The sequence below is a fragment of the Oenanthe melanoleuca genome, unplaced genomic scaffold, assembly GCF_029582105.1.
Source record: "Oenanthe melanoleuca isolate GR-GAL-2019-014 unplaced genomic scaffold, OMel1.0 S007, whole genome shotgun sequence".
NCBI classification, from domain to species: Eukaryota; Metazoa; Chordata; class Aves; order Passeriformes; family Muscicapidae; genus Oenanthe; species Oenanthe melanoleuca.
Window position 1 is genome coordinate 48,662 of NW_026612656.1, and position 23,056 is coordinate 71,717.

General features: G+C 47.8%; 1 protein-coding gene across 1 annotated transcript; it reads right to left on the reverse strand.

The window, feature by feature from the left end:
- Nucleotides 1–2,387: 2,387 nt before the first annotated feature.
- LOC130266269 (histone-lysine N-methyltransferase EHMT2-like) lies at nucleotides 2,388–7,704 on the reverse strand. The gene is made up of 7 exons (XM_056515590.1): nucleotides 7,677–7,704; nucleotides 7,060–7,182; nucleotides 5,770–5,871; nucleotides 5,064–5,094; nucleotides 4,622–4,695; nucleotides 3,220–3,297; nucleotides 2,388–2,405 (listed from the first exon to the last, which is right to left on the reverse strand). Exons 2-7 carry the CDS (start codon nucleotides 7,132–7,134, stop codon nucleotides 2,388–2,390), a joined length of 378 nt encoding a protein of 125 aa, XP_056371565.1. The 5' UTR covers nucleotides 7,135–7,182; nucleotides 7,677–7,704.
- Nucleotides 7,705–23,056: the final 15,352 nt, after the last annotated feature.

Consider the following 23,056-nt stretch of genomic DNA (forward strand, 5'->3'; position numbering starts at 1 on the left):
ATACTTTTGATTTTGATTTTAATGTCAGTAATCCACTGGACTCATTGATACCGTGGAACTTCTTTATCATTTACATCTCCCTGTGGTTCTCAGGAACAGAAAGTTTAAAAGAAGGGGAAGAGAGCAAATCTTTTAAAGCAATGACCTGATAGTTAGTTCACATCACTTTGTAAACCCTTGCTAAATATACTATTATCTAAAAACAATGTATATATGTACTGATATGAATTATCAGCTGAATAAATGCTCATACACAAACGAGTTCTCATCGATATTTTTTGCTACCCTCATGTTTTGTTCTTTCTTAGTCAAATCAGGAAGAGAAATTCTACTGTTCTTTCAAAAATCAATTGGGTAAAAAATTTACAAGTTTGATGAAGTTTGGTTTAGAAGCATACAAACAATAATTTTAATTGTGTCACCAAAAAAAAACCAAAATTGATGTGTCATTGGTGGTGAGCAACAGACATTATTAACAGAAGCGTTGCACAAAGTATCTGTGGGATATTGTATAGCAGTTAATGTGAAGATCTCATAAAGGATGGAGGTAAGAGACCCTGATCCTTAAGATTAAAAGAATCATTTGTTAGCAATAAAAAGAGCTTATCTAGCTCATCTTAGTCATACTTAAAATGTGTTTTATATGGATTAGATTCATAGCGATTAAAAGCTTATCACTTCTTTCATGTTGCTGAATAATTAATGCTGATTATTTTAGTTTCAGCCACAGATTTAAAAGATAAACATTTTGCTACAGCTTGCAGTAATGAACCAGTAGCACTTGATTTGTCACTGGAGTATCAGAAAGTGTTGTGAATGACAAATTGCCATTGTAAGGTATTCCCAGGAGCTAATGAACATTGCAAGTAAACATAGGTCTGATTTGCTGTCTGCTGCTGTCTGAGAGCAAAACAAATCTCTGAAATAGCTGTGGCTGTAAAGCAGAAAATGAGCCAGTAGGAAAAATAATATTAACAGATACTGTTAAAAATCATAAAATGACAATAAACCACATGATACAGAATGGTAAACACAAGTGGCAATGTCACCGTATCCTGTTCTGAAAGGCAGAAATAATCAGTGTATGATGTAGTTATTATTGTCCTCATTCATCTGGGAGTTGCTGAGGCAGCAGCAACATAGTTCAATATTGAAGATTTGTTATTGTTTAGAGTGCATTGTAAAATCTCTTGATTATCCACGTGCAGTATGATTTATTCTATCAGCTAATATTTGTGGTCTTGGTAATAGTGATATCGAAGGATTAAAATTTTTCTAAAACAGGGGAATTTTATGCAATAGATTCAGGGGGTGGAAAGAAAAGCTGGGTCTGGTAGGCCTGGGAAAGGGAACTGAGCCCTGGGAATGAACGTCGAGCTTTGTCTACACCTGTGAAATCATCATATCATAAATAATATGATTGTTAAATATAATGATTGTTTGGTAATTGAATATAATTATTGTTTAATCACAATAGGAATCATGAGAAACAATGGAATTGTAACAAGAATCATAAGAAAGGATGTTTGGGGGGTCCTGATGAAAACAGCAAGAATACATGCTTGGATAAAATCAATGTATGCAATAGAACAATATGGGTTTAATAATTAATATATAGCTATGTAACAAAAAGGGTATAAAAACATGTCCATCTCGAATCCATGTCGGAGTCAGATTTGGGTTTGTACCCCTGATTCCCAGAGCTCTTCAATAAAAGCACCTGCATATAATCATCCTGTGATTATGTGTTTCTACACTAACACTATGACTTTGCATCTGTCATTTCCATAATTTTGTATCTTTCAGAGGAAGCAGCACGGTTCATTTGAACTAAGCCCTTCCTTACACAAGTTGTGTGAGAGCTCTGCCTGCTGTGAATGCATGAAGTGAAGAATTGAACTGCTATGGAAAGTGCACACTATTTAACTACACTTCAGGAAAACAGCTAGTATATATGCTCATTTATGAAGGTTAGTACCAGCATTTGAATTTTTCCTGTACTATATCAAATCCCCAATAGGTTTTGTAATTGTATTTTTCTTTGTATGCTGACGTCCCTGGCAGTGACATATTCTGTGCTAAGTGCTGGGTTGTATGCTGACGTCCCTGGCAGTGACATATTCTGTGCTAAGTGCTGGGTTGGATAGCTTGGTTTGGGGAGATGCCTTTAGTTTATGGCACACACGGGTCTAAAGAAGGTGTCTGGGTGTCCCTGTGCTCTGGCACCAGCTGAGGTGCAGAGCACTTCTAGGGCTGCCTCCAGATGTGATGGGCTGAAGTTACAGCAGTGCCTGCTGCCAAGCAGCTGCTACGACCTGACAAGGAACAACTTGGCCTAATATAATAAACAGAGGCCTCTTCATTTCTTACTAAGACCCAGAGTCTGATCAAATGGGTTCTTCATCCTGTTGTCATCAGTGAGTCACAGGGTTAATCTCTACAAATGTCCCACTTTGTCTGCTTCATACCTGCCAGCTACATGAGCCATGATATCCTGCTGCTCAACTTCCTTGAGAAAAGCTGACATTTCTCTGGAACAGGGTTCTTCACTAACAGTTGGACTCAAAAGTGGCTCACTGATGTCTCTCTAATTCCCAAGGTATTTCAGATCTACAGCTGCCTTTTAGGGATATACCCAGCTGCTCCTTTGATATCTGTGGAATCTTCCTCAACTACCATTCCCAGGGTATTTTTTGGGATGTTCTGTGTCTATTTTTAGGGTGTGTTTGGATTTTGGGGTCCCTCCCCTTTCCCAGGAGGTTTTTGGGGTGCTCTGTGTCTGTTTTTGGGGTGTGTTTGGATTTTGGGGTCCCTCCCCTTTCCCAGAGTATTTTTGGGGGTGCTGTGTCTATTTTTGGGATGTGTTTGGATTTTGGGGTCCTTCCCCTTTCCCAGGGTATTTTTTGGGGTGCTCTGTGTCTCTTTTTGGGGTCCCTCCTCTTTCCCAGGTGTTTTTGGGCTGTTTTTGGATTTGGGGTCCCTCCCTTTCCCAGGGGTTTTTGGAGTGCTCTGTGTCTATTTTGGGATGTTTTTAGATTTGGGGTCCCTCCCTTTCCCAGGTTATTTTTGGGGTGCTCTGTGTTTCTATTTTTGGGCTGTTTTTGGATTTGGGGTCCCCCCCCTTTCCCAGGTGTTTTTGGGGTGCTCTGTGTGTATTTTTGGGGTGTTTTTGGATTTGGGGTCCCCCCTTTCCCAGGGGTTTTTGGGGACCCCCCTCACCTTGTTGTACCAGCAGCAGATGCTGAGCTGCCCGCACAGGCAGTTGGAGGAGGAGCAATCGTCCTGGCAGGTGCAGTGCTGGGGGCAGAAATCACCCAAAATCACCCAAAATTCAGCCCAGAATTAATAAAAAATCACCTCCAATTTACCCAAAATTATCCCAAATTTCACCCAGAATTTACCCAGGATTAACACAAAAATCACAAAAAATTCACACCAAATTAACACAAAAATTATCCCAAAATCTCCCAAAATTCACACAAAAATTATCCCAGATTTACCCAAAATTATCCCAGAATTCACCCAGAATTTACCAAAAATTATCCCAAAATTAACACAAAATTTACCAAAATTTATAAAATTCATCCCAAAATTCACCCAAAATTAATACAAAAATCACCCCCCAATTTACCCAAAATTATCCCAAATTTCACCCAAAATCACCCAAAATTTACCCAAAATTCATCCCAAAATTCATCCCAGAATTAACACAAAAATTATCCCAAATTCATGCCAAAATTCACACAAAAATTATCCCAAAATTCACCCAGAATTTACTGAGGATTAACACAAAATTCACCTAAAATTCAACTAAAATTTACCCAAAAATTATCCCAAAATTCACACAAAATTTACCCAAATTCATCCAAAATTCATTCCAGAATTCACCCAAAATTACTACAAAAATCACCCCCAATTTACCCAAAATTATCCCAAATTTCACCCAGAATTTTCCCAGGATTAACATAAAAATCACCCAAAGTTTACCCAAAACTTACACAAAGTTAACCCAAAATTTACCCAGGATGAATCAAAAAATCATCCAAAATTCACCCCAAAATCTCCCAAAATTATCCAAAAATTATTCCAAAATTAATACAAAACTTACCCAAAATTATCACAAAATTATCACAAAATTGTCACAAAATTATCACAAAAATCACCCAGAATTTACCCAGGGTTAACCCAAAAATCACACAAACTTCACACAAAATTCATACAAAATTTACCCAAATATTAACATAAAATTCACCCAATATTAACACAAAATTAACACAAAAATCCCAGGTGTCCCCAGATGTCCCCAGGTGTCCCTCAAATGTCCCCCAGCTGTCCCCAGGTGTCACCAGGTGTGTCCCAGGTGTCTCCAAATGTCCCCAGGTCAGGTGTGTCCCCAGGTGTCTCCAAATGTCCCCAGGTGTGTCCCAGGTGTCCCCAGTTGTCCCCAGGTGTGTCCCAGGTGTCCCCAGATGTCCCCAGGTGTGCTCCAGTCCCTCCCAGGTGTCCCCAAATGTCCCCCAGCTGTCCCCAGGTGTCCCCCCAGGTGTGTCCCAGCTGTCCCCAGGTGTCCCCAGCTGTCCCCAGGTGTGCCCAGGTGTGCCCAGGTGTGTCCCCAGCTCACGTTGTTGGTCAGGGTGACGTCGGCCCCGCGCGTCAGCAGCCGCCGAATGACCTCGATGTGTTTGTGCTCGGCCGCAGATGATCGGGGTCCAGCCCTCGTTGTCCTGGGGGTCAGGCAGGGGTCACTCAGGGGGGGTCATTGACCCCCCAGTGACCACCCCTGACCCAGACCCAGATGATTGGGGTCCACCCCTGTTGTCCTGGGGGTCATTCAGGGGTCACTTGGGGTCACTCAGGGGTCACTCACCACCCCTGACCCATCCTGACCCCCACTGACCATCCCTGACCCCCACTGATCACCCCAAACCCAGGCCCAGATGATCGGGGTCCAGCCCCCATTGTCCTGGGGGTCACTCAGGGGTCAGTGACCACCCCTGACATCCCCAAACGATCCCTGACCCCCACTGACCATCTCTGACCCCCACTGACCCCCTAAACCCGGACCCAGATGATCGGGGTCCAGCCCCCGTTGTCCTGGGGGTCACTCGGGGTCACTTGGGGTCACTCAGGGGTCACTGGGCACCCCTGACCCTCTGACCACACCCAGAACACTCAGGGCAGTCCCTGACCACTCCCAGGACACTCTGAGGACGCTAAGGACACTTGTGGGACACTCACTGGACACTCTCAGGACAATCCCTGGACACCCTCAGACACTCAGGACACTCCCAGGACACTCAGGACAACCCCTGGACAGCCCCAGGACACTCAGGCCACTGAGTGGACACTCCCAGGACACTCTCAGGACACTCCCAGGACACTCAGGACAACGCCTGGACACTCTCAGGACACTCAGGACACTCTCAGAACAGTCACTGGACACTCTCAGGACAATCACTGGACACCCCAGACACTCAGGACACTGACTGGACACTCTCAGGACACTCTCAGGACACTCCCAGGACACTCAGGACAATGCCTGGACACTGAATGGACACTCAGGACAGTCACTGGACAGTCCCTGGACACTGAGTGGACACTCAGGACAATCCCTGGACACCCGCAGACACTCAGCGCACTCCCAGGATGCTCAGGACAACACCTGGACAGCCCCAGGACACTCAGGACACTGAGTGGACACTCCCAGGACAGTCACTGGACACTGAGTGGACACTCTCAGGACACTCAGGACACTGAGTGGACACTCACCTGTGCGTTTACATCCACCTGCCCCGTGCTCAGCAGCAGCTCCACCATCTCCAGGTTCCCGTTTTTGGCCGCGTGGTGCAGGCAGGTGGAGCCGTCCTTCTCCTGTGACATCATAGAGAGGGGAGGTGACGTCACACAGGGCGTGGGGATGTCATAGAGAGGGCTGGTGATGTCATACAGAGAAGTGGTGACATCATACAGATGGTGGTGATGTCATACAGGGAGTAGTGATGTCATACAGGGGTGGTGACGTCATATAGGGATGTGGTGACATCATACAGGGGAAGGTGACATCACAAATCGCACAATAATCTCATACAGGGATTGTGATGTCACAGGGAACACAATAATGTCATGCAGGGTGCTGTGATGTCATAGAAAACACGGTGATGTCACAGGAGGCACAGTGATGTCATGGCATCGTGGCGTCACAGAGAGCACGATGACATCATACAGCATGCTGTGATGTCACAGGGAACACAGTGATGTCATAGAGGGGTCGGTGGAGTCACAGAGAGCACGATGACATCATAGACCGCACTGTGATGTCATAGATTATGTGGTGATGTCATAGGGGACATGGTGACGCCATAGAGAGCACAATTATGTCATTGAGGGGACGGTGAGGTCACAGAGAGTGCAATAACATCACAGAGGGCACTGTGATGTCACAGAGAACACGGTGACGTCATAGGAGGCATGGTGACAGCATAGAAGGCACAGTGACATCATACAGGGCACCGTGACATCACAGAGGGTGTGGTGACATCATAAAGGACACGGTGACATCACATATAGCACAATGACGCCATAGAGGGGACAGTGCCGTCACAGAGATCGCAGTGACATCACACACGGCACTGTGATGTCACAGAGAACACGGTGACATCATAGGAGGCATGGTGACAGCATAGGGGTGGGATGACGTAACACAAGGGACAGTGACATCACAGAGAGCACACAATGACATCATAGAGAGCACTGTGACATCATAGAGCATGTGGTGATGTCATAGAGGACATGGTGATGTCATAGAGAGCGCTGTGACATCACAGAGCATGTGGTGATGTCATAGAGAGCACTGTGACATCATAGAGCATGTGGTGATGTCATAGAGGACACGGTGATGTCACAGAGAGCTCTGTGCGGTCATAAAGGGCACTGTGACATCACACAAGAGGAAGTGACATCAACCGGGGCAGCGACACCATGGGGGGTGTGGGAAGTGTGGGGGTTACCGCATTGCGCGATGACGTCACGGTGACGTCACTGGCCCGGTGGTGACGTCACCTTGCTGTAGACGCAGCCGCCGCGCAGCAGCAGGTACCGCGCTGCCTCCAGCTGGTCGTGCGCCACGGCCTCCATCAGCGGCGTGCGGCGCTGCTTGTCCACGGCGTTGATGTTGGCGCCGGCCTGGGGGGACAGAGTGACCACTGAGTGGCCGCTGACCAGTACAGACCAGTACAGACCAGTACTGACCAGCACTGACCACCCATGGTCATCTCTGACCATCACTGACCCCCCCCACCCCCAGTGCTGCTTGTCCACCGCACTGATGTTGGCGCCGGCCTTGGGGGACACAGAGTGACCGCTAAGTGACCACTGACCAGCACTGACCAGTACAGACCGGTACAGACCAGTATAGACCAGTACAGACCAGTACTGACCAGTACTGACTGCCACTGACCACCCATGGTCATCACTGACCCCCCCACCCCCAGCGCTGCTTGTCCACAGCGTTGATGTTGGCGCCAGCCTGGGGGACACAGAGTGACCGCTGAGTGACCACTGAGTGACCACTGAGTGACCACTGACCAACACTGACCAGCACTGACCAGCATTGACCAGTATCTCAGGTGTCCCCAGCTGTCCCCCAAGTGCGTCCTCAATGTCTCAGGTGTGCCCACCTGCAGCAGCAGGTGACAGATCTCCAGGTGTCCCCAGGTGTGCTCAGGTGTATCTCACATGTCCCCAGGTGTCCCCATGACCCCCAGGTGTATCTCAGGTGTATCTCCAGGTGTCCCCATGTCCCCCAGCTGTCCCCATGTCCCCCCAGGTGTCCCACCTGCAGCAGCAGGTGACAGATCTCCAGGTCTCCCTCTTCATTTTCTCAAGAATTGCGTTTACAATGTTTTAGTTACTATTGACTCAATCTCTTTTCCTGGATCCTCTTTGGTTTTGGAATTATTCTTGAAAGGCATGTTGGATTTGTCTTTACAAATGAGCTGTGGATCTGCTGGTAGATAAGACCAGCATTGAGGGATAAAAGAAACAATGGGATGGATTACAGTGATTGATGAATGGAAAGAGAAAATTGCCTTTAAAAACAAAGTGTAGGTTTGCTGATAAGTGAAATAGGATATTGAAAGAAGAAAAAAGCAATGGAGAAAAGCTGTGACTTCTATAAGAATTAAGAATTAAAAGGGGGGGTTATAATTAGAGGGGAATCACATGTGTGAGGCGTTCTGGGATGTCTGTACCTCTCAAGTACTTCCGTGAATGGAAAAGGAGATAGAGAAACATGGCCGGGAAAATAGGGTAAAAAGGAGGCTGCGTCCTCCAAAAATTTGAGAGATCACAGACGAATGGCCCATGGCCTCTCCCTTTATTCAAATAAAGCAAAGCAGAACTCTTCTGTCTCCTTTTTGGACATAAACTTCTGGTGTTTTTGGATTAATTTTCCTGACATTCTCAGTGACCTCACTGCTTGTCCTTGTAACCTAATTCTGTAATTCCAATGATAAATGGATGTTTTTGCCCCAGCAGTGTTAATTTGCATTTCTAAAGCTCCTCCCCTGGCTAACTGGAACCCATGTTTCTCTTGCACAGCAGCCATTGCATGACTCACATATGGCCCCCCACAATCTGCTTTTCAATTGACATCTTTAGTGTTAGAGAGTCAAGACATTATTTGATTCTTGCGAAGATGTGCAACAGAAATAATTTCTTCCACACATAGCCCGGGTGTGCAGAGAAAATCATTCCATGACACGGGAATTGCACTGGATTTTTCCGAAATTTCATACAGTCTGAGTCTATTGAAATACATTGGATTGATGTTCATTCCTTCCAAGTTGTGTAGTTCTTAGTATCTAGTTTACTATAGGACCCGGATTTCTTTGCCTCTGATTCTGTCCTTCTGATGTTAATTTGGTCCCACTCCTGGATTTCCTTCTCAGCTTTTTCCAGACCAGGTGTCTCCAGCAATGCCCGGGGCTGTGTCTGGGGTGGGTGTTCCTTGATGTTTGCTAATGGCCGTTGATGTTTTGCTAATGGTCGTTGCATTTGTGGGTGTCTTTTGGGCTATTCCCAGTTTGTTGGGATATTAAACTGATCTCTGTTGAATGCCATAACATTCCTTAAAAAAACTCTTCGAAATTCCTTTCCCCAATGCAAAAGCAAACCTAGCCCGAGTCCAGAATTAAGATTTTTTTTTTAAATTTAGATTTTGTATATTTTCCAGCAGTCGAATCCCAGGCAGCCCAGTGTGTGAGTGCAATGGAGAGCCAGAGTGGAATTGTGCCGTTGTGTTCCCCAGCAGCTGTGGCAGTGCAGGCACAGAAAGCAGCGAAGCTGCAGCAGTGGCAGCAAGGATTGGCCCCAGTGGCTGGAGATGCCAAAGGAGGGTGCCCAGGCAGAGGATTTGAGCAGAGGATGTGTGGGCAGCCCCAGGGGCTTCCCCGGATGTGGAGCCCTGGCTGCTGCTGCGTTGCCTTCAGTGCAGGCTCAGTGGGGCCTCCCATGCTGGTGCTGCAGCTGGGAAGTGCAAATCTGGGGCTTGAGAGCCCCTGAGCCCAGGGTGAGGAGTCCCCCCGTGCTGAGCTGTGCTGGGGCTGTTTCTGTGCTCAGGGACACTTGGGATGGGTCACGGCACTTGGCCACCAGTGGTGCTTCTCTGCACTCCTTAGGCAGAGTGTAATCTTGCTCTAATTCCCTTTCCTTAATCACAGCGTGTCTTGGAACTCTTTTTCCTTCTCCTGCCCTTGCAGACCCATCCATGAACACATTTTGTCCCTCAGGCCAGGGAATCTCTCCCAGCCTGGCTCTGGAGCTCTGTCTCTTGAATGCAGCCATGGGTTTGTTCCCAGCCCCTGTGCAGGCTGTTCAAACAGAAGGCTGGGTTAAACCCTTCCCCTGTCCTCAATTCTAAATCCTCCTGTGCCACTGAACAAGTTTCATTCTGTAATCACCGAGCACTGCTCATCCATGTAGAGGCTCTTTTGGTTATCAAAGCTTTAACTTGGTGCCAGAACTTGAACTGTTTTGTTGGTAATTTTAACAACTGCTGTTGTTTCTGCTTGTCCGGTTAGAGATATTAGTAAAAGAGCTGTTATTCCTGCCCCCTTATCTCTGCCTCAGAGTCCTTGATTCAAACAATTATAATACTTGGGGGGAGTGGAATTAAAGTCTCTATTTCAAAGGAAAACTTCTGTCTTTATCGGCAGACACCTGCCCTTCAACCAGGACAGTACTAGAACACACACACAATTCCAATTTATTTTCTGAGTCTGGAAGAGCCATGACTGGGGCACCAAACATTTTGGTTTTATTTAATTTTCTGAAGTTATGCTGTTTCTTGAATCCATACCACAACATTGAGGCTGTCTGGTTTTAAAAACTCATACAATATTCTGGCTCAAACAGAGAATCCTCAATCCAGGTCCTGCAATTTCTTATTAGTTCTCAGAATTCTCAACTCCATTTTATTGCTGGGTAACGTTACTTGTGAGATTCCCAGGTCCTTCTCTGGGTCAACACAGCACAAACCTTCAGTCAATACATGTGGCAAATATTTAACCTTTTCCTTTCTATATGTGCTTTTTTTTCCCCAAGTACTGAAAGATGCTTTTTAGCCTGAGCATTCAGCTATTTCACAGAGGCTTCTTCTACTTGGCTGAAGTACTTGAGAGGTACAGACTTCCCAACGCACCCACTGCATCCCCCCCTTAATATGCACCCCACTTTTGTATAGCTAACGATATTCATGGCTCTGTTAGGTCTTTGTTCTCCTTCTGAGAGTTCATGAATTTAGCAGGACGTTGGCTGAGCAGCAGTCTGTGTGGTCAATTAACAACATTTTCTGAACCCGATGGCTTCTGCTGTCACTTCCTTATGTACCCGTCCCTGGCCCTATGTCCAAGGGGATTCCCAGCATCTGTTTGTAAAGACACTTTCCTGTTCTTCCTTCCATGGGGGTCCAGGCAGAGCCGCAGGTCCCAGCGTTCCCCACCTGGACCCCACCTGCGCCCCCCCGGGCCCCAGCGCCCCCCACGAGGGGAATTTGGGGAGGTGGGAGGGGGCAGCGCCAAGGCCGGGCCCCCCCGCGCTGCCGTGGCGGGAGCGGCTGCAGTGGGGACCGAGTGCGGGTGCGAGCGGCCGAGAGCCCAGCGCTGCCCCGGCTCCATCCCTGCCCCTGCGCTGGGATGCTGTGGGTGTGGGGGGAAGAGGGAGCTGGCAGTGGGTGCTGGGGGCAGCAGGAGAAGGGAAGGAGAAGCAGGGTTGAAGAACAAAATGGTCAAATGATGCATGTGGGAGGAGAAGGTGGGATTGTGCAGGAGGAAGAGGAATAGTAGAAGGAAGACAAATGTGGGAAGGGCAGGGACACAGGAGAAGGAGGAGCAGAAATGGGAATCAGCACAATGTTCCACCCCTCCCTGTGTCTATAGCCTCTCCCCCAGTCCCATGTGCATTGCTTCCCACACATGCAGCAGGTTACAGGGGAGGGAGATCTATGATTTTTACATAGGTCAATCTTGGTGTTTCTGAGGTTTATTGGCCTAAGCATTGTTGCTTTGGTTTTTTGCAGGGGCTGAATCTTTATATTTTGGAGGGGATTAGGGCTAAATCTCTCTGTTTGCGGGGCTTTTTCATCTGTGTCTTGATATTTGGAGGATTTTTGGGCTGAATCTTGGTGTTTTGGTAGTTCCTACAGACACAAGATGCCCAATGTCTTCCTGAGTTGAACTTGGGCTGTGGAGAGTTAGGGAAAAGCGTGCGGAAGATATTGGGATGTACGGTTAAGATAGTGTCCTAGTTTGGACAAATTTAGGGGAAAAAACCCCCTGAAGAGCTTTCCAGGGAATAAACCTCCAATTTTTTATCCCACTGGACTTAAGAAAAAAATATTTTACTCAGGGGGAAAAGTGGAAAAAACCTATTTATTAACACATACAAGAGAAACACTTCCCAGCACAGATCCAGATGACAAAAAAAATTTTCACTGAGAGAGAAAGAGAGACGTGGATGATTCGATCTTCACTGGAAGGACGAGATGCTTCTCTGGCCGGTGTCCAGAGGCAGGCCGCAGGGTTCCTCCAGAGCGAGCTGGTGCTGATCCTCGGGAGGTGAGGGGGGGGAAGGGAGAGGGAGAGAGAGAGAAAGGCGAGAAAAAACAGCCAGCAAGCCTTAAACAACAGCGAGCTAAAACAAATGATTCAAGCAATATAAAGCCAAAAAATCAAGGAAAAAAACAGCTAACTAACAAACCAGGCAACGAACTACTACCACAGCAGCGAAAAGCCACGAGCAGCAGCAGCCAGAGCCAAGCGAGCCACGGCAAGAAAGAAAAAAACCAAGGCCAGTCCACAGAGTCGAGCCCAGGCGGCCCCTCCCCTGGGAGCAGACAGCTTCATGGCCAAGGGGGGGCAGGGTGAGAATTCAGTCAAAACACCAACCCAGGACAGATAGGAACCCCTCTCCCCTCAGAAATCCACTGCTCCGGATCTAAGCTCACAGCCGGACGTAAGCTAGGGAAAATAACCACCACTATCTAGGCTATAAAGACCCTTGTAACCCCTCAATAAACGCCATTTGCTGTCCACCACATTGGTGTCCTAAAGCTAATGAACCGAGTGACCCTGGGTTAGGGCCACCGTGCCGGACCTGAATCAGGCCACCAGACAACAAATTGGTGCCGAAACCCGGGACAAAACGTCGGGAACCGACCGCCCGGATTTTGGGGTTCGCCTGACCAGGACCCGGCGACTGCAGCGCTGGCGAGTGCAGTGAGGGTGACGTCCCCTGGACCAGCGAGGAGCATGGAAGCTGTCGCGAAGGTCGTAAGTGAGATCCACGCTCAGTGGAATATTGATTGTAAGCTTAAGGATTTTATTCTCGCAGTGCCGAGGTTGATTAAGCTGGGGGCTATAGAGAGCCCGGTAGAAATTCTCCATCCGGACGTATGGGATAAATGCACCACAGCCCTGGCTGAGGACACCATGTCCTCCGGCTCAGAAAAACCCCTTAAATCATAAAGCAAAGTTATCCAGGCTTTGCGGGCTGCTCGGCAGGAGCAGGAAACCTGGAAAGCCGCGCGAACTTGTTTATTCGCCACGCCGCAGCTGGGGATCGGGGCGGCTACTCAAACCGCGGACCCAGCCAACCGCGCAGACGCGCGGTCCCCGGAGCTCCCTCCTCACCCTCCCGGTTCGAACTCACCGCCACCGGAGGCGGGGGACCGCGCGCGAGCATTGTGGCAGGGGCTAACGGAGGAGGCACAGAGTGCTGCTATAATATCAGAGCTCGCAGCAGCAGATAAAAAATCTCCACCACCTTATAAATTTAAAAATAGCGCCAAGCCTCGTGGCGGGGGGAAGGGCGCTAACGCGGGGGGCGGACATGCAGAGAGCTCGCTGAACAGCGCAAGCGCAAACGAGCAGGAAGAAGGGACAGCCCCCGAGGCGGAGCGTAAGACCAATCACAGAGCTCATTTTAAATCAGGTCCATATAGGGCAAGAACCTCCCCCAGCAGGAGGCGGGGGGATCCCAGGGGGAGGGAACGGTCCGGCCCCCGGGGGAAGGGGCGAGGGCGGAGCCCGAGAAAAAGGCTGAGCAGCCCGGAAACGTCCAGTCAGTCGACTTCCGGCTCTGACTCTAACCAAAGCTGGGACAGCCGGTCGGAGGGATAGTCGGAAGAGGAACCTGACATCGGCTGCAGCTTTCATAAGAAGGGAGCCGCAAAATATAACACCACTAGCTATAACCCTCCGGCATGGGTTAGGGGGACACCAGACACAAATCGAACCCCCCCTTACAGACTGGCGTAAAATAAAAATAGCATGTGCAGAGTGGGCTCCGTCTGCCAAGTTAGTATTCCCAGTCAGAGTGGGGGGTGCTGGCGGAAACCAAAGAATGTATTTCCCGGTAAACCCGAAGGATGTGCAGGCTATCGTGAAAGCGGTTGCTGACAAAGGAATCAATTCTGCCATGGTTTCCAGACTTATTTGCGGGCGACTCCTGGACTCTTTGTATCAGGGTGGACGCGAGAAACAAGACTCAGACGCTCTGTAAATGCTAAAAGCTACAGTTGCAGTTTATTATAAGGGAGTCTGCTAGGACCTGCTCGGCACAGCCACGTGCAGATTAAAGAGATAAAAGGGGGAGAGAAAGAGAGAAGAAGGAAGGTAGAGAGAGAGAGTAAAGAAGAAGGGAAGAGAAGAAGAAAAGAAAAGAGAAAAGAGAGGAAGAAGAGAAGAAGAGTAATGGGATAAAAGGGTATTGGGGTAAAGGGAGAGGGAGAGGAGAGAAGAAGTGGGAGAAGAAGAGCAAGGAGCAAAGATAGGAAGAGAAAAAGAAAAAAAAAGAGAGTGACTTCCCGTTTGTAACACAATAAATCCACTTCCATCATGAATATTCTAATCCCTAAGAACCAATCTAATACAAAATACTAATTCTATAGCATTTACATACAGCCTATAAGAAATCTTACATTAGCATAGCATGTGACATTCTAAACTCTAAGATCTAATCTTTGGGTTCGGGTCAGTCTTTTGTGTCTTTTGGCCTTGCCCTCTGGCCAAAAGCATTGTTTAATTAAAAGTGGATTAGCTTTGGTGAGCCATCCTATTGTGTTTATGGTAATTCAGTAACTAGAGATTTCCTGTTTTACCTTCCCCAACAATTCCCAAAATCTAAGCATTCATATTTGCAAAATTCCTCAGTTTCATCTTCTCCAACACTTATTAATAGCATTTTTGAAGGCAAAGATATGCTCCCCTTTAATATTAAACAAACTTGCAGATTAATCTTTGATGAGGCAGGGATAATCGGTTTTAAACAAGAATGAGAGGACAACTGTGCGAAGCAGCTAGCCCTAGTAATTGGGAAGAACCATCCTCTCCATGGCTCCAGCATACAGAGGCTGATAGGCAGAGACCCAGCCATGATTACCCCACAAGCACAGGCAAAGGGCCTGCGAGCCCATGAGGTCATGACTGCCACCCGTGCTGCCCGAAAAGCCATCCGTACTGCCTCTAAAGCAATAGCCAGACCATCACCATGGTCCACTATAACGCAAAGCGAGAGTGAAAGCTTCACTCAGTTTGTAGATCGTCTCCAGGCAGCTTTAGACTGCTCAGCACTGCCCTCAAAAGCAAAAGAACCAGTGCTAGCAGACTGCCTGCGCCAGCAGTGCAATTCAGCCACCAAAAACATTTTAAAATCGCTGCCACCTGGGTCTAATATCGCAGCCATGATCAGACATGTAGCAAAGGAAAAACACCTCGCTCCCATTCAGGCAGCTGTTCGCACTGCAATAACCAGTGTAATGGCATGCTCTTTCACTGTGTAAACTCAAAACAGAAATCACAGCTAACCATAGCTCCAAACACAAAACACAAATGCACAAATCTACCTCCTCTCTATCCAATCTCTTAACCACACCAACCCTCTCCAATCCATTCCTCAGTGTGTTAAATGCAACCTTTATATCGTTAAATCAGTCCAACCCAAACCTCACAGAATCATGCTGGTTATGCTATGATGCACAACCCCCTTTCTACGAAGGTGTTGCCCTCAATCTCCCACTTACCTTTTCCAAGTCAGACAGTCCACGCCAGTGCAGATGGGACACCCCCCGGAACAGCATTACCCTAAGCCAAATCACGGGCCAAGGCAAATGCTTTGGCAATGCAACCCTGGCAATGCAGATGGGCAAAGTCTGCCAGGAATTCGTCAAACTAAAAGGGGGGAAGTTCCAGTGGGTGATCCCAGCTGCATCGGAAATATGGGTCTGTCAACAATCCGGAGTAAGCCCGTGTGTGCTCCTTGACAAATTCAATCATTCTACCGACTTCTGTGTCCAAGTTTTAATTGTCCCCAGAGTTCTGTATCGCCAGGAAAAAAAAGTGTACCGCCTGCTTAAGGAACCCAACCGGCTCCACAAGCGAAAAGTGTTGACAAGCATCACCATCGCAATGCTCCTGGGCTTAGAAGCTACCGGTGCTGCAACAGGCGTCTCGGCCCTCGCAACACAACATCAAGGCCTGGCCCAACTGCAGATGACAGTGGACGAGGACTTGCAAAGAATTGAGAAATCCATTTCTGCCCTGGAAAAATCCCTCTCCTCACTCTCGGAAGTCGTCCTCCAAAACAGGCGAGAACTGGACCTTCTGCTCATGCAGCGAGGAGGCCTGTGTGCCGCCTTAAAAGAGGAATGCTGCTTTTATGCGGACCATACAGGAGTCGTTAGAGACTCCATGGCCGAGCTAAAGGAACGACTAAACCAGAAAAAAATGGACAGAGAAGCTAAACAGGGCTGGTTTGAATCGTGGTTCAACCAGTCCCCATGGCTCACCACCCTAATTTCTACCTTAATCGGCCCGGTCACTATAATCCTACTAACACTAATCTTCAGGCCTTGCATATTTAACAAATTGGTGCTATTTGTCAAAAAGCGTTTAAAAACAGTTAACATTATGCTTGTCGAACGTCGACAACTGCTTTAAAGTGTGCCTGTTACTAACAAATTTACAATTTTATACTAACTTTACTAACCCACGAAAAATTTGTGATATCTACACTTCATAATTTCATATAAATTTTACTAATCATGAGAGAGGGGGGAACTGTGGAGAGTTAGGGAAAAGCGTGCGGAAGATATTGGGATGTACGGTTAAGATAGGAACACCTCTCCCCTCAGAAATCCACTGCTCCGGATCTAAGCTCACAGCCGGACGTAAGCTAGGGAAAATAACCACCACTATCTAGGCTATAAAGACCCTTGTAACCCCTCAATAAACGCCATTTGCTGTCCACCACATTGGTGTCCTAAAGCTAATGAACCGAGTGACCCTGGGTTAGGGTCACCGTGCCGGACCTGAATCAGGCCACCAGACAACATTGGGCAAATAAGAACCCCTGACCAAGGCCCTCTCCTCTTGTTTTTTCCCTCAAACCAGGATTTTTCATTCCCAAGGTGTGGGTGGATGGAGAAGGAGGAAAAGCCCCGGAGATTCCTCCCAAGGAGGGGCTGCACACCCAGCCCAGGGAGCTGCAATGAGGAGGAAAGACCCTCCCTGAGCCGGGAAGGCGGCCGGAGATGCAGGCAGAGCTGAGAGCTGGTGGAGAAGCCTCATGGAGGGGAGAAGCCCCACAAGTGCTTGGAATGTGGGAAGGGTTTCAGCTGGAGCTGCCATCTGATCGAGCACCAGAGGATCCACACTGGGGAGAGGCCTTATGAGTGTGGGAAATGTGGGAAGAGCTTCAGGAACATCTCCCACCTGATGCAGCACCAGGTGATCCACACTTGGGAACAGCCCTACACCTGCTTGGAATGTGGGAAGAACTTTGGGCAGAGCCCCACCCTGAGAGTCCACCAGTGGATCCACATTGGCGAGAGGCTCTACCAGTGTCCTGTTTGTGATAAGAGGTTTCACACCAGCTCCCATCTCCTCCTACATGAGCGGATTCACACAGAGGGGAGGCCCTTCCGCTGCCCCAACTGTGGGGAGGGATTCAAGCACAACTCCAATCTCACTGTCCACCGGCGCATCCACACTGGGGAGAGGCCCTTCGAGTGTCATGAGTGTGGGAAGAGCTTCTCACACAGCTCTCACTTGACCCAACACCAACAGAGGCATCACTAAGGGAAGCCCTGTGAGTGCCGCGAGTGTGGGAAGAGCTTCGTGCTCTGCACCAGCTCCATTCCCCATGGGAGGGTCGGTGTTGGATGATCCCCAGTGACCCCTGTTGGGCAGAGCCCTGATGATCCTTGGTCCTGGTGATCTGTGTTGTGAATACACCTGGTGGAGCTCTGCATCATCTTGTCTCCCTGTGGGCACCTGGATGAACACAGGGACAGGAACATCCATCAGAACGCAAACCGACATTGGGAATTCCTTGGGGAGAATGGATTTGTTGACTTTCAACCCTGGCAAATCTTTTGTGTTCAGTCCTGTCTCTCCTGTAGACATCCAGGAATACTGAATAGTCTTGGAGGTCTTTTTCTATGTGGTGATTTGTAAAGATTTCCTGAAATTTTTTACCTGTCAAGATCTGGTCAGTCTCCCTTGTATCTGACAAGAACCAGTCAGTGTTGGATTTTTAATATTGACGCATTGACACATTATTCTAATTTACACTCTGCTAGCTTTCATGTTTTGCGATTCTTCCCTCAGTGTTGGCAAACTCTCCCAAGGAGCTAAATCCAGCCCCTGCAGCTCTTGGGCACCATTTGGGGGTCTCAGAGGGGTCTGCCATGGGGGTTTTTGCATCCCCAAAGGAGTCAGGGAAATACCCTGGACTCCCACAGTTTTGGACCCCTAACCCAGGCAGGGAAGAAAGGGGTTGTCCTCAGCTAAAGGCTGGGTGTTTGTTGTTTGTTGTTGACTACTTGGGATCACGAAGAGACAAGCTGTTTTGTAACTAAGGTAGTACCTCCCAAGTAGTGTGGTCTCTTCACCCGCTCCAGGGACGAGAAGGGAAACACAGTTTTAGCTGTGCTTTTTGTGTAATTTTAAGTGTGCCTCCCTGAGAGTGGTTTTAGTCCCTTCGTAAAAATGTCCGAAGAAGATAAAAATGCTTTTTATGCTTTGCTAGCTAAGTACAAAGCCAGACCCTCCCAAGGGGGAGAAGATTGGGCATACAGTAACTGGTTTAATTTAGAAAATGTGATTGATAGGATACATTCTTTGCAACATGAAACAAAATTCAAACTGGGCAAAAATAAGACCATTCTCTGCTCAGTTTTGGGGGCCTGTCTTACGGCAGCTATAGAAACTCGCTTTACGCGAAGAAGTGAAGAAAGAGCAATTATTGACTCCTTACAAAATTTAGTGGAAATTTTGCAAAAACAATTAGATGAAGAAAGGAATGACAATCATGCTTTGAGAGATGAGATTCATTCTTTAAGAGATGAGAATCATTCTTTAAGAGCTGCCCTAAGACAAGAACACACCAACACTTTAAAACACACTGATTTGCCAAAAGAAACAGAAGAGAAAGAAACTAATCAAATATATCCTCAAAAAGAACTGACTCTGATGAAAAATAGTGGGGAATATTGCTGCCCTAGCTTGAGACCTTTGGTTAAAACAGAATACAATTTTATCAATGATGAGAATTTTGACCCACAAATAACCACTACAAAAATCCTGTACACTGCTACTAAATTATCAGAAGAAGCAGCTAGTGGGTACTGGGGACATGGAAGTTTCTTAACAACAGAAGTCAAACGTAACTTACGGTCCTCAACTCAGCGTGCAGTTTATTGGGCAGCAGGGCTTAACCCTTTGGAAAGGGGAGACCTTGTAGCTTTAGTTGGTACTCCTGACCAACTCCTAGAAAACATTCACAAAGCTGCCTGCTTGCAAATTATACATGAAATAAAACTCACTGCTGGCTATAAATCACCTATGCAATTACCTGTAAAACAATGCCCTCTTTCCTCTGGTACCAAAGAAGGGCTCAAGCCGGTTATACAGGACTTGCAAAACTCCCCTGTATGGCCAAACCAAAACCACAAACCTGACAATGGGGCTGTTTATCAATATATTGGTAATACCCTTGTGGGAAGAAATGAAATAGAAGTAGTGGGGGATACCCAACAAAAAATAATCTCCCATTTAGAAGGCCCTAACTTGCAAATTGCCTCAGAGAAAATGCAAAAACCTTCTCAGGAAGTGAAGTTTTTGAAGACAGCCACTACTGAGACTGCCCCCCCTGACGGGGTGGCCCAGAAATTCTCAGTAACAGAAGGAACTGTAAAAAATCTGGCAATAACAGAAACTGAGAGCTTGGGTAGCAGCTATGACAAACCTGTCTTGGTAATTAAAGTAGCCTCTGCTCTCTCCCCCAAACAATCTTTGTTCACTAATTTTTTGTTCACTAATGTTGTTTCTGCTGAACAAATTATTGCTGGGGGACGGGGTGGCTCTTGGGTTGGGTTGCTGATGGTTATTTGGAATGTTTTCTAGCTTGAAGCGCGGAGTGCCTCCTTTGTCTGCAACTACACTGATTCTTATCCTGTGTTTAAAGGAGGTACAGAGTGGCTCCCTTTTTAGCAGCAAATTATTGGGAAGTTAACAGAATTCCAGTCTGCATTACATGCTGAATAGTTCCATCATTTTAACCTCCTGCCTCTTTGTGGCAGATTCTGTTGTGTTTACTTTTCACAGAATAATACCACGGAACATGAAGATTAATTGCTGAATCCCTCATCAAACCTGTATATTTCGTGAAGATTCAAAATCAAAATTGAACTGTTGTACAATTTTCCTATGAAATTATGTGTGGTAAAAACAATATAAAATACTGAGGGGAACTTGATATTAATGTTATAACACCTACTACCCAACCACTGGTTATACTGAGCCTGAAAATTTTTGAAACTGGACCTTAGGAAATTTGGAAAACTAGCCAAAAGCAAATATTGTTTAAATCAGCATGGTCTTTTAAACAAGTCAAATTGCCAATGCAAGACCAAGAGGATCCTCTCAAGAAACAAACAAGAGACATAACCGGTGTTGTGGGAACAAGATTGGGAATTTTGAATAGTATTGATTTAGAAGTATTAATGAACAAATTGGCTAACATTTCTTTAGCTCTCTGCTGTATCCAGGTTCAATTGTGGATGCAGTCAGTTGCTGCCTCAATTATACGAGAAGTGGAGGAAACCACTTTTCCTACTGAAATTTGGAGAATAATTTGGAATAATGTTCATGATTTTGAAAAAGAATTCCAACCCATCACCCAGTTTTTTGAGGCAACTCCACCAGTTTTCAAGGATTTCAGATCTGTTTTAATTCCTAGCGTTATTATACAGTGGCTGGCGTTGTTGATAGGCCTGCTCTACTTAGCATTCAGAAACAAGGGAATATTGGCTTGGTTAACAACCCTGATACCTACCCCAGGGACTAGGGATGTGGCCCCAGAGTCTGCTCCTGCCCCAGGGACTAGGGATGTTGCCCCAGAACATGACCCTGCCCAAGGGACTAGGGATGTTGTCCCAAAGTCTGCCCCTGCCCCAGGGACTAGGGATGTGGCCCCAGAGTGTGCCCCTGCCCCAGGGACCAGGGATGTTGCCCCAGAACATGACTCTGCTCCAGGGACTAGGGATGTTGCCCCAGAGCCTGATGCTGCCCCACAGCCCACTGCAGAAATGAACCACCCAGAGTGGGTGGGAGCTCTAGTGAAGGATATTAGCCAGGTGTTGAAGGAGCAAAGCCAGATGTTGAAGGAGCACAGCCAGATGTTTAAGGAGCACAGCCAGATGTTGAAGGAGCACTTTTCTTCAGCTGGTGAGAAACCCTCCCCCTGCCCTAAAGAGGGAGAGTCAGATGGTGCTGCAGTGGAACCCGTAGATGTTGTATCTGTCCAGGTTCCAGCCGGATCACAGGGGCAGCCACAGCCAGTAGCAGTTGCCCCTGTGGAAACTAGAAAATCTAAGATCAAAACGAGGCACCTAGATAATGGGGATCAGCCAACACAGCAGTGGAGGTATTTGAGAAGGGAGAGAAGATCATCCAGATTTTGCTGGGAGCTGGTTTTGCCATTAAAAAGAGCAAAGTCAAAGGACCTGCCCGAGAGATCCAGTTCCTGGGAGTGAAGTGGCAAGATGGACGGCGCCAGATCCCCACTGAGGTCATCAATAAGATCACTGCAATGTCTCCACCAACAAGCAAGAAGGAAACACAAGCTTTCCTAGGTGCCATAGGCTTTTGGAGAATGCACATCCCTGAGTACAGCCAGATTGTGAGCCCTCTCTACCTGGTCACCTGCAAGAAGAACGATTTCCACTGGGGCCCTGAGCAGCAGCAAGCCTTCGCCCAGATCAAGCAGGAGATCGCTCATGCAGTGGCCCTTGGCCCAGTCAGGACGGGACCAGAGGTAAAGAATGTGCTCTACTCTGCAGCCGGGAACCATGGTCTGTCCTGGAGCCTGTGGCAGAAGGTGCCTGGTGAGACCCGAGGCCGACCCCTGCGACTCTGGAGCAGAAGTTATAAAGGATCTGAAGCCAATGACACTTCCACAAAGAAGGAAATCCTGGCTGCCTATGAAGGAGTCCAAGCTGCCTCAGAGGTGATTGGCACGGAAGCACAGCTTCTCCTGGCACCCCGACTGCCAGTGCTGGGGTGGATGTTCAAAGGAAAGGTTCCCTCTACCCACCACGCCACCGACGCCACATGGAGCAAGTGGATTGCCCTCATCACGCAGCACGCCCGTATTGGTAACCCGAATCGCCCTGGGATTTTGGAGATAATTACAAACTGGCCAGAAGGTGAAGATTTTGGTCTCGCTGACGAAGAGGAGCAGAAACAAGTGACCCGGGCTGAAGAAGCCCCACCGTACAACCAACTGCCAGCAGATGAAAAATGCTACTCCCTTTTCACCGACGGTTCCTGTCGCATTGTGGGGATGAACCGGAAGTGGAAAGCAGCCGTATGGAGCCCCACACGGCAGATTGCACAAGCTACCGAAGGAGAAGGTGGATCAAGTCAACTTGCTGAGCTCAAAGCTGTTCAGCTGGCCTTGGACATTGCTGAGAGAGAGAAATGGCCAAAGCTCTACCTTTACACTGACTCCTGGATGGTAGCCAATGCTCTGTGGGGGTGGCTGGAGAGGTGGAAAAAGGCTGATTGGCAACGTAGAGGAAAACCAATCTGGGCTGCTGATGAGTGGAAAGACATTGCCACTCGGGTAGAGAAGCTACCCGTGAAAGTCCAGTCATGTGGATGCTCATGTTCCCAAGAGTTGGGCTAATGAAGAACACCGACATAACGAGCAGGTAGATCAGGCTGCACAGATAGAGGTCTCAAAGATAGACTTAGATTGGGAACACAAGGGAGAATTGTTCCTAGCTCGATGGGCCCACGATGCCTCAGGTCATCAGGGCAGAGATGCCACCTACAAGTAGGCACGAGACTGAGGGGTGGATCTAACCATGGACAGCATCTCCCAGGTTATCCACGACTGTGACACGTGTGCTGCCATCAAGCAAGCCAAGCGGGTGAAGCCGCTCTGGTATGGGGGGCGCTGGTCCAAGCTCTGGGCTCGGCCTGGAGTCCGGCCC

Bases quoted from the DNA above. Each gene is read 5' to 3' on its own strand.
- LOC130266269 (XM_056515590.1), bottom strand. From the start codon at position 7,134: ATGGAGGCCGTGGCGCACGACCAGCTGGAGGCAGCGCGGTACCTGCTG. The intron at 5,872-7,059 runs GTGACGTCACCA...ATGATGTCACAG, and splicing joins GCGGCTGCGTCTACAGCAAG to GAGAAGGACGGCTCCACCTG. The intron at 4,696-5,063 runs TCCGGGTTTAGG...CCCGATCATCTG, and splicing joins CTGGACCCCGATCATCTGGG to CGGCCGAGCACAAACACATC.